Below are 15,923 nucleotides of genomic sequence, written 5' to 3' on the forward strand. Positions count from 1 at the left end.
CTAGTGATCAGCCAGTCCTAAAGGAACAAGAAGTAAAAAAGCAAAACTTACATTCTCTGCCCCGGATACTGCCTCTCCCTTGCCGACTGGAGACACCACGACCTCGGCTCACTTCTCGATCTCCTTTCTTTTCTCTATTCTCTTTATTTTCTGAACCCTCTTTCCCAGGCATTTTCTTCTTTCCACCTACAGTCTCCCATGAAGTCTAATTATGAAAACGGGCAGACAAGAGAAATGTTAACATTCAGAAAAACTTTTTCCGTCAATTCCATTATTCAGCACAAAACAAATATTTATGTTTCTTAATTATTAAAAACCAAGAACCTCCCTACTGTAAAATTGCTATAGTAGAATTTGACTTCTATAAGAATTGTAGAGAATGTCCATTTATGAATCCTCATTGCTTTTTACTTAGAGCTACTTTTAAGGATATCCGCAAAGAGTACTTTTCATAATCGAGGTAAAATTTAGCTTATTGGGCACTTACCTGTAGCAGGTGTTCTCCAAGGACAGTAACACAAGTATAGTATTCCTAAATGTGGGTATCACAGCCAATGGAGCCCTTGTGCAGACATTGCCCAGTGTTCTATGACTAGGAAGCCTTTAACATGCTCCTACCTTCCCACCTGTCCAAGTTGCATGGAACCAACAGTTGGCTAAAAAGCATAAAGCATGAAACTCCTAGGGAAGATGGAAGAGTATCCATGAATACTTTTCCTGCCGTCCTCAGAAAACATCTGCTACATGTGAGTAATTTCACTTTTTCTGAGGACAAGCAGGTCAGATGATGACACACAGGAATTCCTAGATACCAGACTCACCAAAAACAACAAAGAATGATAAATAAGGACTTGAAACAGCAAGGCCAGCCAGAACCAATAATGCCAACAGAAACAGATCTGTAGCCTGAAAAAGAAGAGATTGGGGCTAGAAGAGTATAATTGGATTCCAGACTCCAACCAAATTTACAGAACTCTCTAACAAACTGGCTGTCACATTGAGAATTCTGCTCAAGGCAGTAATGAGATGTTAATGTATGAATGTTGCAGTGCTACAAATCTCTTAAAAACATAAGAACATAAGATTTGCTACTGCTGGGTCAGACCAGTGGTCCATCTTGCCCAGCAGTCCGCTCACACGGCGGCCCTTAGGTAGAAAGACCAGTGCCCTATTTGAGTCTAGCCTTACCTGTGTATGTTCTTGTCCAGCAGGAACTTATCCAACCTTTTCTTGAATCCCTAAAGGGTTCTTTCCCCTATAAAAGCCTCTGGAGGAGCGTTCCAGATTTTCACCACACTCTGGGTGAAGAAGAACTGCCTTACATTTGTACGGAATCTATTCCCTTTTAACTTGAGCGTGAGCCCTCTCGTTCTCTTCACCTCGGAGAGGGTGAACAATCTCTCTTTCTCTACTAAGTCAATTCCCTTCAATATCTTGAATGTTTCGATCATGTCCCCTCTCAGTCTCCTCTTTTCAAGGGAAAAGAGGCCCAGTTTCTCTAGCCTCTCATTATACGGCAACTCCTTCAGCCCCTTAACCATTTTTGTTGCTCTTCTCTGGATCCTTTCGAGTTGTACTATGTCCTTTTTCATGTACGGTGACCAGTGTTGGACGCAGTATTCCAGGTGGGGGCTTACCATGGCCCAGTACAACCTTTTCAGATCTGTTTCTGATCTCCTTCTTGTCATTCCTAGCATTCTGTTTGCCATATTCGCCGCCGCCGCATATTGCGCGGATTGTTTCATTGACTTGTCTACAAGTATTCCCAAGTCTCTTTCCTGGGGGCTCTCTTTGAGTATAGCACCGAACATCCTCTATTCGTGCATATGATTTTTGTTCCTGACATGCATCACCTTGCACTTATCCATGTTGAACCTCATTTACCATTTTGTGGCCCATTCCTCAAGTGTGTTTATGTCTTGTTGTAGGTCTTCGCAATCCTTCTGGGTCCTCATTACTCTGAATAATTTTGTATCGTCCACAAATTTAATCACCTCACGCGTCGTGCCAATTTCTAGATCTTTTATAAATATGTTGAAGAGCACAGGTCCGAGCACCGAACCCTGCAGCACTCCACTTGTGATGCTTTTCCAGTCTAAGTATTGTCCATTTATCCTCGTTCTCTGTTTCCTATCCGCCAACCAGTTTTTAATCCACGTGAATATATTACCCTCGAATCCATGGCTCGCAATTTTTCAAAGTAGACGTTTATGCAGGACCTTGTCAAACGCCTTCTGAAAATCGAGATATACAATGTTGACTGGGTCACCCTTGTCTATCTGCCTATTTACTCCATCGAAGAAGTGCAGTAAGATTGTCAAGCAAAATTTTCCTTTGCTGAAGCTGTGCTGGCTGGTCCTTATCAGTTTGTGTTCGTCAAGGTGATAAGAACATAAGAATTGCCATCTCCGGATCAGACCCTGGGTCCATCAAGTCTGGTGATCCGCACACGCGGAGGCCCTGCCAGGTGTACCCTGGCATAGTTTTAGTCCCCATACCACTGTATGCTTCTCAAGGGAGATGTGCATCTAATTTACCCTTACCTGTATCACTCTAAACCACTCTTGGAGCGATACGGGTAAGGGTAAATTAGATGCACATCTCCCTTGAGAAGCATACTGTGAAGCGGTCCTTTATCGAGAAGACGATGATTTCTCCATTGCCTCCCTGCCCTCGGGTCTTCGGGAAGAAAGAGCTGTATTTTTGTTATTCGCGATTTCAATACTGTTGAAAGTGGTTGTTACCAAAAAACCGCGAATAACATATAAAAAGTTATTTGCGGTTTTTCTGTGTTCACGGGTCTGTTCCGAATGCAGAGGGAGGAGTGTATTTTAAAGTCATCTCCTTGACTTCTTTGAACCCCCCCCTCAAATTTAAATGATGATTTACATTTACAGTGCAATAGGTGAGACATTCTAGACCAGGGCTGCCCAAGTCCAATCCTCGAGATCTATTGGCAGGCCAGGTTTTCTGGATATCCACAATGAAAATGCATGAGAGAGATTTGCTTGCACTGCCTTCTTGGTATGCAAATCTCTCATATGCATGTTCACTGTGGATATCCAGAAAACCTGGCCTGCCAGTAAATCTCAAGGACCGGACTTGGGCAACCCTGGTCTAGAATGTCTCACCTATTGCACTGTAAATGTAAATCATCATTTATATTTGAGGGGGGGTTCAAAGAAGTCAAGGCAGATGACTTTAAAATACACTCCTCCCTCTGCATTCGGAACAGACCCGTGAACACGGAAAAACCGCGAATAACTTTTTATATGTTATTCGCGGTTTTTTGGTAACAACCACTTTCAAAAGTATTGAAATCGCGAATAACAAAAATACAGCTCTTTCTTCCCGAAGACCCGAGGGCAGGGAGGTAATGGAGAAATCATCGTCTTCTCGCTAGTAAAGCACAAAGAAAAGTCCACTCGGAAGAGAAGCAGGGGGAAACCCAGTGAAGGAAATTCCCGGGGCAGAGACTGTGTGTACATGCTCTTTCGCAATTCTAAGCAGCTGCAGCCTTCCTTCTTCAGAATTGGCATTATTATTACTATTACTGCATTATATTTTCCTCATGGGACGTAATAGATGACCCTTTGCTCCTCCTGCTTTATAAGTGCACAAATAGCTGCAGCGCTGCTTCTGTCTGCGCACTTTATTTTCATTGAAAAAGGCCTGAGGCAGAAGAGCTCACAAGAGCTTGACATGGTTTTTATTTATTTAGTGTTTTGGGTGGGTTTTTTTTTAATTTGCAGTTTGGTGAAATCACCGCGTACTTTTGTTTAAGCGCATCTGAAGCTGGGAAGCAGCGGTTTTCTTTTTTTTTTATTTATTTATTTATAAGTTTTCACATTATTTAACAAGCATATCATCTTGTACAGAAAGTGTAATTAAGATAACATAATTTTAAAATTACTTTCCATCCAGAAAATAAATCAAATTATAATAGGAAATTATTTCTCTACTTAATCACACACTAGTCCTCAAAATTAGGATCCATGATTAAAGAATAGGAGTGATTGAACTATCTAATAATAATAAACAAGAAAGCTCATTATCTGATGCTGAAATAGAGCTAAATTATTACTTGGACATAGATATTATTCCATTTCAAGGTGCTTAGTGGAGAGGAAAGCCGTCATATGAGCCGGTTCAAAGAACACATATTTTAAAGTACAATACCTCACTACACATTTGCAAGGATATCTAAGGAAAAATAAACCTCCAATTTGAGTCACACCTGGTTTCAATAATAGAAATTCCCTTCTTCTCTTTTGAGTCTCCCTAGAGACATCAGGAAAAATTTGGATATGGAAACCCAGGAAGTCTCTGGATCTATTTTTAAAGAAGAGTTTAAGGATCCAATCTTTGTCTGGAGCCAAAGCCACAGACAATAAGAGAGTGGCTGAGATAGCCACTTCTCTATCTGATTGTTCCAATAAAGCGGAAACGTCCAGGGAACTTTCCTGAGGTTTTCCAACACCTTCTTTCTTCTGAGAATCCTGAGTCTTTGTAGGTAAATAATACACTCTTGACAAAGGTGGTAAAGAGTTCTCAGGAATTTTAAGTATTTCAGGAAGCAGCGATTTTCTGTGCGAAAGCTGGTAAGTGACAAAAATTTTATCAGTACTGTACTTTACAAATGGATGATGTAATTTGGGGGGGGATGAGCCAACATGCCAAAAATCGCAAATCAGCAAAACCGTGAGTGCTGAAACCGCGAATACGGAGGGAGAAGTGTATGCAATATCGCCTCAGTAACAGCTATAGGAAAATAGACAAATAATAGTGTAAAATATAGACAGCAGAAATAAATTCTCAAAACTGACTCATTTCAATCACTAAATTGAAAATAAAATCATTTTTCATACCTTTGTTGTCTGGTAGTTTCATAAGTCACTGGTTGCACTTCCTTCTGACTGTACATCCAATATTTCTTTCTTTCTGCCTCCTGCACGATTCCTCTCCTCCGGACCTCATTCCCTTCACCCGACCAACATCTCTCTCTGTCCCTCCATGAGACCAATTTTTCTTCCTCTCTCTCCACCCCTATTGCCAACATTTCTCCCTTTCTCTCTCACTGTTCATCTGTCTTTCTCTCATTTCCTCCCTTGTTGCAAAGGGAATGGGGTGGGGGGGAGAGAGATCCAGAATGCATCTCTCCCACCCCCTCTATTGCCACATTCAACATTTCTTCTTCTCTCATCCCCCGGATCATATACAGCATTCTTCACAAGGGCCTGGGATAGGCACGTGGGATCTTTCAGAGAGAGAAAGAGATAATGTTTACTGCAGATGGGTAGACTAGAAGGGCCATTTGGCCTTTATCTGCCATCATGTTTCTAGGTTTCTATGTTTCACCACTGACCACCAGCCCCATGTCAATTTCTCCTTCTATCACCCCTCTCTAGCACAATGCTTCATCTCTCCCTCCATCACTATGTCCAACATTCCTCCCCTTGCAACCTCTTCAATCTGTCCCTCTGTGCTCTCTCCACCACCATATCCAACATTTCTCCCTATCATCCTTCTCTTTCCCATGCATCTCTATCTTGCTCCTCTCTCTGCCCAATTTTCCTCTTTCTTCCTTTCCCTCTCACTATATCTTTCCCTCTCACTCACACACTGATGCCCAACAATTCTCCATTTCTATTCCCTCCCTCCCTCCTATGTCCCAAGTTAATGCCACCTTCCTCCCTCCCTTCTGTGTCCCATGTTCATGCCTCTTCCTTCCATCTGTGTCCCAAGTTTGTGCACCCTCCCTGCCTTCCAGTCTTTATCCCAAAATCGTGCCCTGTTCATGTCTCAACACGCTCCTTTCTACCCCCCTCCTTTTCCCCAAATCATGTCCTCTCTCTCCATTACTTGCTCGCTCCAGGGCCGCACTTGCTTCCTTCAGGGCCATCCTCCTGTCTTCAGCGGCACTTGTTGCAGGGATGTGCGGGCAGAGACTTTTACATGCTGCACATGGCTGACACACAAGCCTTCCCTCTGACATCAGCCATGTGCAGCGTAAAACAGCTGCTGGCGTGTCCCTGCAACAAGTGCTGCAGAAGGCAAGAAGTAACAGCCCACCTGGAAGGAGATAACTGGGATCTCCCGCTGACCCGGAAGTCTTCCTTCCGATGTCAGCTCTGACATCAGAGGGAAGCCTTCTGGGTCGGCTTCAGTGGAGGGGAGCGGACAGGAAGGAGGGCATTGGATCCCTGGTTGTGGCAGCGGCTTCATTGGAGGGGGGCGGGCATGTAGGCAATAAGGAGGACATGGGATCCTCGGTGGTGGCGGCCATTAAGGAGGAAGGGGGATGGGAGACCCGTGCAGTGCTGCATACTCCCAAGAAGTAGCTTGCGTACCCCTAAGAGTACGCATACCACGTTTTGAGAAACACTGCACTGTACCATGTTCTCCTCAGTTACAAGCAGACATATGTTACAAGTAGACAAGCTCTACAACTGATAGCTATTATGCACTCTTAATAGTTGGAGAGTGGTAAAGGGCAAGAATGGTGGTATAGATGTTCTTTTTCTGCCACCATCTACTGTTTTACTATTGCAATCAAATTAGGTCAAAGCGCCCCCTCAGGTCAAGCATAATATATCTACAAGAAGCAGCAGTCTTTCCCAACTGTATACATAGGAGCTCAGATAAATTCCACTTAATACATTATTCCCGCATTGTTTTCTTTGGATTTTAACTAGCCGAAAGCAATACTTTATATTCTGTCCACACTATGCTGTTCAAGGACATAACCTATGGATCAGCTTGTCCAGGTATCATAGAAGACAGAAAATGGAAATAAGAGACTTCATTTCTCACATATATAAAAATAAATATATCAACCAATCAATCAAAAAACAAATAGAATCCCTCTTATAAAATAAAACTCTAGCTTTTCTAAAGGAAGTGAGATTCTAATGTTAGTCCTAGATCTTAAAATTGCCTCCATCTTTTATACACCATAAGAACTGTAACTGTTATAACCTTAATAAAAGATGCAAAAACAGGTGAATTATAATTTGTAACAATGTTCTTACTGTGTCAGAATTTCCTTCTAGCAATATGTTGATGGCTCTGTTTACATCCCCATTGCAATCATGTAGTGCAACTATGCACTCATCCTGGATCTTCCCTGTCACCTCCATAAGCTGGCAATAAAAATTAAAAATGAAGCAACATTTACAACCTTTATATAACACATACTTGAATACTGTTCATATTTATTTTAAACGTTTATGAATCACTTAAATCTAAGCAATGTACAAAACATTTATATCCACAATTTCAAGCACAAACATTATAAAATCCAGTAAACAAATGTCTTCCCCCACAAATTTCCTCAATACAGAATTATTTAAATCTAAAACAAATAATACCCACAAAGTTAAAGAATGGCATCCACAAAAACTGTGTTGTTAACATTTTCTTAAAAGACATGATCTTTGCATAATCTCATTATACCTGGAATTGAATTTAAGAGATTCTTACCGGCAAGTGAGAAAATCGATATTCTAGATTTAACATATACAAATTCCATTTTATTTTAAATTGATGAGCAACATCCCTCCCTCAGATCTCAAACATCTTGTGGGTTGATAGATTTCCCACAAGCTTTGAAAACAAATAAGAGAAGAGGAGTACAATATTTGATGAACGACAGACAGAGCTGTATTGCAAATTCTCTGTTGAACAGGTAACCATTAAGGGGGCAATTTTCAAACAGCTGAAGGGAGCTGCAAAATCCACAGTACTTTCCTCTTGGAACTTTGCAGTAAACTTCTAAAATTGCATTTTGAAAATTGCCTAAAAATAAAAGCACCTACACAGATTGGAATCACTTGTTCTATAAATATTTTTTTCCATCAACATGTGCATAGTTTTGAAAATGCTCCATATCTTACATTTCCTACACCTAAAACCACTTCTACTCAATTCAAGTAAAGTACCTGCAGTATGGACCACTACGTTTTAGCCACAGCAGAGCTGGTACTAGACATGATGGTGCCTGAGGCTGACAAATGGGAAGGAGCTCCAAAGATTGTTTGCAATCTGTCCCTCTTTCAACTTTAGGCAGGTTTGGGGCCCCCTGTGACAGGGCAGCCAAGGATAATTGTCCTAATTGCCCACCCCAACCCACAGGGATGATGAACAATTTCAAAAAGCCTATTCACTAACAATGTCTTTTGAGCTACTTTCTAAATGGGTGGTTGTTGTTAGGTGCCATCGACGCATGCTCAAGTCCTAGCGACTTCATGAAATGCAGATCTACAAAAAAAAAATCAGTTTTGTGCTAGTCCCCATAGTTGTTTACAATGTGTCCAGCCATCTGATTGCAGGTCACCTTCTTCACCTGGTTCCTTCGATCTTCCCAAACATGATGTCATTCTCCAGTGATCTCTCTCTTCTGATGCTATGACCAAAATAAGACAGTCATAACTTCATCATTTGGGCTTCAAGTGACATAGCTGGTTTGATCTCTTCAAGAATCGATTTGTTAGTTCTTCAAGCAGTCCATGGCATGCCTAAAATCCTTCTCCAAAGTTCAAATGAGTCAATTTTCTTTCTGCTGTTTCCGTAGTGTCCAGCTTTCGCTTTCAAAATAGAGAATGACACGGTGGTTGTTACCCGCCGAAAAGGGTAAAGAAAAAATAGTGGTCGCTGCAGGGATGGGGACAAGGCCATTCACCGCCCCGTGGAGCGGTGAATGGTCTTGTCTCTGCAGTGAGTCAATCAAGGATCGCGCGGTCCAGCAGCCCCCTCCCGCCCGATCGAAGCATTCCGCCATCTCCCTCCCTCCACCTCACCTTAGATGCCAAGTTTGCCGGCTTTCTTTTTTGCCCAGACACACGCGCGGCTGTTCGAATTGTCAAATCGACTCCTCTGCTGCAACTTCCTGTTTTCAGTTGCATCAGAGGAGAAGATTGAACAACTGAGCAGCCGCGCGTGCGACTGGGCAAAAAAGAAAGCCGGCAAACTCGGCATCTAAGGTGAGGTGGAAGGAGGGAAATGGCGTAACACTGCGATTGGGCAGGTGGGGGCTGCTGGACCGCGCGATTGCGCGTGTTTCCAGCTCACACTAGGAAGGAGGGAGTGAAAGGGAAAGAGATTCTGGGCCAAGGGGATGAAGAGAGAGAGAGAGAGAGACCCAGAGCAGGAAAGAAAGGGGAGGACAGGCAGGTGAGCCAGAAAGAGGGAAAAAAGCTAGATGGGGTTGAAGAGAAGAGACACATTGGTGTGGAAGAGGAAGAGAGGGGAAATCTGGACACAGGAAGGTAACAGAAACAGAAGGGAAATTATATGCATGGGGGCATAGGGATAGAGACATAAAGGGAACATACATGCCATGGGGATGGTATATAGACACAGGGGGGGGCAATGTCAGATACATAGGGAAGATATTAGAAATGGGGAAAATAGGAACACAGAAGCGAGATTGTTTGGGGACCGAGCTCTCAGGCTCCAGCAGCTTGCACAAATTACAATGTAATGTGCCACTAAAGTAAGAGGAAGGGAGGTAGATAGATAGGCCATGCGAGAGGAGCTGAAGGGTGGTAGAAAGGAACAGATGGTAAAGGAGGGAGGAGCTGAAGGGTGGTAGAAAGGAACAGATGGTGAAGGAGGGAGGGAAAGGTGATGATGGAAAGGAATAGAACAGACATTGAAGGAGGGTGGAGAGGAACAGACCCTGAAGGAAATGTAGAAGACAGAGTGGGGAGAAGATGCTGGAAGGGAAGAAGACAGATGCCAGACTATGGGGGAGCGGAGGGAAGAAGATGAGTGCCAGACCAATTGGGGGGGGTGAAGGGTGAGGCATAGTAACAGAGCAAATGACACACAGAGAGAAGACACACAGTGGATGGAAGGAATTGAATGAGAAGATGAGGAAAGCAGAAACCAGACAACAAAGGTAGAAAAAAAAATTCTATTTATTTTCTTTTTCTTGCTTTAGGATAAAGTAGTATATTAGTTGTGTTGCTAAAAATTTATAAACAAAGCCCTGTCAGCTGAACATCTTTCTCTAGTTCAGCAGCCAGAACTTTGATTTATAAGGAAGGAATAAGCTAAATATTGCAGTACTGAGGCTTATATGGATGCTACGGTGATGGTGACAGGGCTGTGAATGGGATGGCAGTGACGGGACGGGGCGGTGAAGGGGATGGTGGTGACGAGGCAGTGAAGGGGCCGGTGAGCCGGGGACGGGGCAGTGACGGGGACAGATTTTTTTCCCTGTGTCATTCTCTAATCCATAACTAACCACTGAGAAAATGAGTAAGTGGACAACTCTGAACTTCGTTTGGAATGATAAGCTCTAAAAGCACAGTTACTTACCGTAACGGTTGTTATCCAGGGACAGCAGGCAGATATTCCCACATATGGGTGACGTCACCGACGGAGCCCCGCAGCGGACAGCCTCGAAAGCAAACTTGCTTGAAGATCTCGAACTTTCGAGTGTTGCACCGCGCCTGCGCGCGTGCCTTCCCGCCCGAACTAGGGGGCGCATCTCCTGAGAGGATCCTCAGTTCAGATACCTAGCCAAGAAGCCAACCAGGGGAGGTGGGAGGGTTGTGGGAATATCTGCCTGCTGTCCCTGGATAACAACCGTTACGGTAAGTAACTGTGCTTTATCCCAGGACAAGCAGGCAGCATATTCCCACATATGGGTGACCTCCAAGCTAAGTAAAAAGGGATGGAGGGAAGTTGGCAATTTACGAAAAAAGATTATGCAAAACAGATTGGCCAAAATGGCCATCCCTCCTGGATAAAGTATCCAGACAATAATGAGAGGTGAAAGTATGAACCGAGGACCAAGTGGCAGCCTTGCAGATTTCCTCAATAGGAGTTGATCGGAGGAAAGCTACAGATGCCGCCATAGCTCTAACTTTATGGCCCGTCACTCGACCTTGTAGAGGAAGACCAGCCTGAGCATAACAAAAAGAAATGCAAGCAGCCATTCAGTTGGAGATGGTACGCTTCGATATAGGACGACCCAACCTGTTTGGATCAAAGAATATGAAAAGTTGAGGAGACGTTCTGTGAATCTGAGTGCGTTGCAGGTAAAAAGCCAAAGCACGTTTACAGTCCAAAGTATGAAGCGCCGCCTCTCCTGGGTGAGAGTGAGGCTTTGGAAAAAATACAGGTAGAACAATAGACTGATTGATGTGAAATTCTGAAACGACTTTAGGCAAGAATTTAGGATGAGTACGGAGAACAACCTTGTCATGGTGAAAAACTGTGAAAGGTGGATCAGCCACTAACGCTTGTAACTCACTGACACGACGAGCAGAAGTGAGAGCAATCAGGAACACAGCTTTCCAAGTGAGATACTTGAGATGAGCTTTGTCAAGTGGTTCAAAAGGAGATTTCATAAGTTGAGCTAAAACAACATTGAGATCCCAAACCACAGGAGGTGGTTTAAGAGGAGGATGTAGATTGAGAAGTCCTTTCATAAAACGAGAAATCATGGGATGTGCAGAAAGGGATTTGCCCTCCAAAGGCTGATGAAAAGCAGCTATAGCACTAAGATGGACTCGGATAGATGTAGTCTGAAATCCAGATTGTGATAAATGAAGTAAATAGTCCAGAACTGATGTCAATGAAGCAGATCTGGGTGGTAAATTATGTGTAGAACACCAAGCAGAAAATCTTGTCCACTTTTGACCATAACATTGCCTAGTGGATGGTTTTCTGGAAGCAAGTAAAATATCTTGTACAGATGGAGAGAATTGAGAAAAGTCTGTTACAGAGAAAGGTACCAAGCTGTCAAATGTAGAGACTGTAGATTGGGATGAAGCAAAGATCCTTGATTCTGCGTGAGTAGAGAAGGAAATATTGGTAGAAGTAGGGGCTCCCTGGTGCTGAGTTGAAGTAGAAGGGAGAACCAAGGTTGCCTGGGCCACCGAGGAGCTATCAGAATCATGGTGGCCCGGTCTGATTTCAACTTGACTAGAGTCTTGAGAATCAGAGGAAACGGAGGAAAAGCATAAAGGAACTGATTCCTCCAGTCCAGTAGAAACGCATCCGCTTCGAGACGTTGAGGAGTATAGATGCGGGAGCAAAATTGAGGCAGTTTGAAGTTGAGAGGTGACGCAAACAGATCTATCTGCGGAGTCCCCCAACGAGCAAAAATTTGGCGAAGAGTAGGAGAATTGAGTGTCCATTCGTGAGGTTGTAGAAGACGACTCAATTTGTCCGCCAAATAGTTGTGTTGACCTTGAATGTAAACTGCTCTGAGGAAGATGTTGTGGAGAATCGCCCACTGCCACAATTTCAGAGCCTCTTGACATAGGGAGTGAGATCCCGTCCCTCCCTGTTTGTTGACATAATACATGGCTACTTGGTTGTCGGTACGTACTAGAATCACCATGTCGTGAAGAAGATGCTGAAAAGCTTTGAGAGCATAGAAAATCGCTCTGAGTTCCAACAGATTTATAGGACACCTCCGGTCTGCTTGGGTCCAGAGCCCTTGAGTGCAAAGACCGTCCACATGGGCTCCCCAGGCATACATTGACGAGTCGGTTGTGAGGACCTTCTGATGAGGAAGAGGGTAAAACATTAAACCTCTTGAAAGATTCAAAGAGAGCATCCACCAACGGAGAGACTTCTTTAATGAAGGAGTGATGGAAATTAGTCGAGTTGGTGGATCCACTGATTGTTGCCATTGAGATGCCAGTGTCCATTGAGGAATGCGAAGATGAAGCCTGGCAAAAGGAACTACATGAACTGTAGAGGCCATGTGACCGAGCAGAACCATCATTTTCCTTGCTGGAACAGTGGAAAGTTGGAAGAATTGTTGAGAAATTTGAAGGAGTGCATCCTGACGTGGTTGTGGAAGGTATGCTCTCAGTTTGATAGTGTCCAGAGTTGCTCCTATGAACTGGAGAGACTGAGAAGGAATCAGTTGAGATTTGGGAAAATTGATGTGAAATCCCAGACTTTGAAGAAAGAGAATAGTCTGTTGGGTCGCTACAATAACCCCTGAAAGAGATGGAGCCTTGATGAGCCAGTCGTCTAGGTATGGAAATACTTGGAGACCCTGGTTGCGAAGAGCTGCAGCTACAACCACAAGGCATTTTGTGAAAACTCTGGGGGAAGAAGCCAGTCCGAAGGGGAGAACTTTGTACTGAAGATGAAGATTTCCTACTTGGAATCTGAGGTACTTGCGAAAAGCTGGATGAATGGGGATATGAGTATAGGCCTCTTTGAGATCGAGGGAGCACATCCAATCCCCTTGATCCATCAAGGAATATAGAGTTGGCAGAGTGAGCATTCGAAATTTCTCTTTGACTAGAAATTTGTTGAGAGCTCTGAGATCCAAAATCGGTCGCAAATCCCCCGTCTTTTTGGGAACTAGAAAATAACGGGAGTAGAATCCCGAGTTCCTTTGGGAGAGAGGAACTTCCTCCACAGCTCGCAGGAGAAGAAGAGCCCGAGCTTCTTGAAGAAGAAGAGGAAGATGCGACTGATTTGAAAGACACTCTCTTGGATGGCGATCTGGAGGCACCTGAAGGAGTCGAAGAGAGTATCCCTCTCTGATAATGGTAAGTACCCAGAGATCTGATGTTATGAGCTCCCATTGATGATAAAAATTGGACAGGCGACCCCCTATGGGGAGGGGAGAATTTGGAAACAGAGAAATTTGAATGCTCAAGTTGAGATTGTCAAAAAGACTGAGCAGGCTTAGTGTTAGCAGGGGTCTGTGACTTTTGTTGTCATTGTTGTGGAGGAGGCCGACGAGCAGGAGGTCTAGAAAAAGCAGGAGTTGTTTTCTGTGGATAGCGACGTGGAGTTTGTTTGAAACCTCTAGTTGGTGCAGGTTTAGGTTTTGGACGGATGAGGGAAGCAAAAGAGCGCTCATGTTCTGAAAGACGCTTTGTAGCTGCCTCAATAGAGTCATCGAATAATTCATTTCCTTGACAAGGAAGATTAGCCAATCTATCCTGAAGATTAGGATCCATGTCCACTATCCGTAACCATGCTAATCTACGCATGGCTACTGCAAATGCCGAGACTCTAGACGAGAGTTCAAAGGCATCATAGGAAGCTTGTAGCATGAATAGTCTCAATTGAGAAAGAGTCTTAAGGATATTCTTAAATTCTGATAGACGAGTGGTGGAGACATCCGGGTAAAAGGAAGACAAAATCTTTAAAAAATGATTGAAATAGGACGTAAAAATGTAATTATAATTCAGAACTCTATTTGCCATCATAGAATTCTGGTATAAACGTCGACCAAATTTATCCATGGTACGGCCTTCCCTACCAGGAGGAACTGAAGCATAAATTTTGGAGGGATGTGCTTTCTTCAATGATGACTCTACCACTAGAGATTGATGAGAAAGTTGAGACTTTTCATATCCTTTAGATGGAACCGTTCTGTAACGAGATTCCAATTTAGATGGGATGGCAGTGATAGAATAAGGAGTCTCCATATTGCGAGTCTGCTGGAGAACAGGAGTCATAGGCAATCTGAGTGATTCTTTAGGAGGATGGGGAAGCTCCATATCCGCCAAGTACTCAGGAGTATATTTAGAGTCTGAATGAAGGTCTAGCTTGAGAGCTTGGCCCATGTCAAAAATAAATTTGGCAAAAGAAACTGATTTTGGGTCAGATGATTCTTCAGGAGAGCCACTGCGAGATTTATGTTGTACTGAGTAGGATGGAGAATTTTCTCTAGAGTATGTGGAAATGTCCGATTCCATACGCACAGTAGGAGAAGAAGCTGTACTGTGAAGTGGAGTAAGAGAATGTTTCCTCTTCAGACTCCTGGATGGAGAAGTACCCGGTGTACGTGGTATAGAATGAGTCGAGGTGTGTGGAGAACTGTCTCGACGGACTGGCTTCGATGGGGTTCTGGATCGAGAAGGGCTTCGAGTGGAGGCTCGATGTCGAGAACCCTGCTTCGCCTTCGACGAACGAGACAAAGAAGCCTCGGTATCCAACGTCGAAGACTCTCTCCGAAGCTTGGAGGCCACATGTCTGGAATGCTTCGACCGATGCTTCGGAGGAGGTGAGCCCGGAGACGACTCCGATGAAGAAATGTTTTTCGGTGTCCGGGATCGGCTTCGGGAGACTGGAAGCTCCGGTTGAGTAACAGGCTGGTCAGCCCGAGGCAAGGTCGAGGACGGGACCAGTTGAGCCACCAAAGAATTAATCTGAGTGGTGAGGATAGATTTTAACATGTCCTCCAGCATCGGCACCGAGACAGAAGGTTCTGACCTCGTATGTGCAGCAGTACGCTCCGAAGAGGGCGACCTCGAAGGTGAGTATTCCCTTATCTTGGAGGTACGCTTTGAAAGTGGTCGCGCCGAGGACTCTGGTGGCTTCTTGGATACGGCACCTGAAATGGAACTCGGAGACTAACCCCCCGTAGAAGGCTTCGTGGAAGACGTCGTCTTCGAGGCAACCGAAGTAGAAGAGGTCGAGGCCTTCGAGACCGAAACTCCAGCCGGAGTCTGGGTCGAGGCCTTCGAGACCACAGGTGTCGAGGTCGTCGGAGTCGAGGCCTTCGAGACCGGTGCAGCCGCCACGGTCGAGGCCGGCTCCGAAGATTGCTCCATACCGAAAAGTTGAAAAAATTGAGCACAACGCCGCCGAAAAGCTCGTGGAGTGAGGGTAAAGCAGCGATGACAATCTTCTGGGGAATGAGAGGAACCCAGGCACTGTAAACAACGGCAGTGGGGATCGGTGACCGAAATCACCCGATTACACTGTCGACAACGTTTAAACCCGGTAAGAGGCCGGGACATGGAAAAAATAAAGTCCGTGTCGAACGAAGGAGCCTAGGCCTAGGCCCAAAGCTCGACGGCCGAACTGAAAGGAAAAAAGAATATACTTTTTTTTTTTTTTTTTTTTTTTTTTTACACGAAAAATAAAAGATAAAATGAAAATGAACACAGCGACCGACTTTAAATTAAAAGAAACAGCCGCGG

General features: G+C 44.2%; 1 protein-coding gene across 11 annotated transcripts in view; it reads right to left on the minus strand.

Annotated features, from left to right (window-relative positions):
• The window catches only part of UBAP2 (ubiquitin associated protein 2), a 553,760-nt gene that overhangs the window by 442,744 nt on the left and 95,093 nt on the right, over positions 1-15,923 (minus strand). For all 11 annotated transcript variants that reach the window (XR_004538612.1, XM_033935342.1, XM_033935354.1 and 8 more), the window contains 2 exons: positions 7,032-7,142; positions 52-205 (listed from right to left, as the gene is read on the minus strand). Coding sequence is in view for 10 of the 11 variants with exons in the window: in XM_033935342.1 (XP_033791233.1) it covers positions 52-205; positions 7,032-7,142 (265 nt within the window). In the remaining variant the exon portion in view is untranslated. The remainder of the gene's footprint in view (positions 1-51; positions 206-7,031; positions 7,143-15,923) is intronic.

The sequence above is a fragment of the Geotrypetes seraphini genome, chromosome 1, assembly GCF_902459505.1.
Source record: "Geotrypetes seraphini chromosome 1, aGeoSer1.1, whole genome shotgun sequence".
NCBI lineage: Eukaryota > Metazoa > Chordata > Amphibia > Gymnophiona > Dermophiidae > Geotrypetes > Geotrypetes seraphini.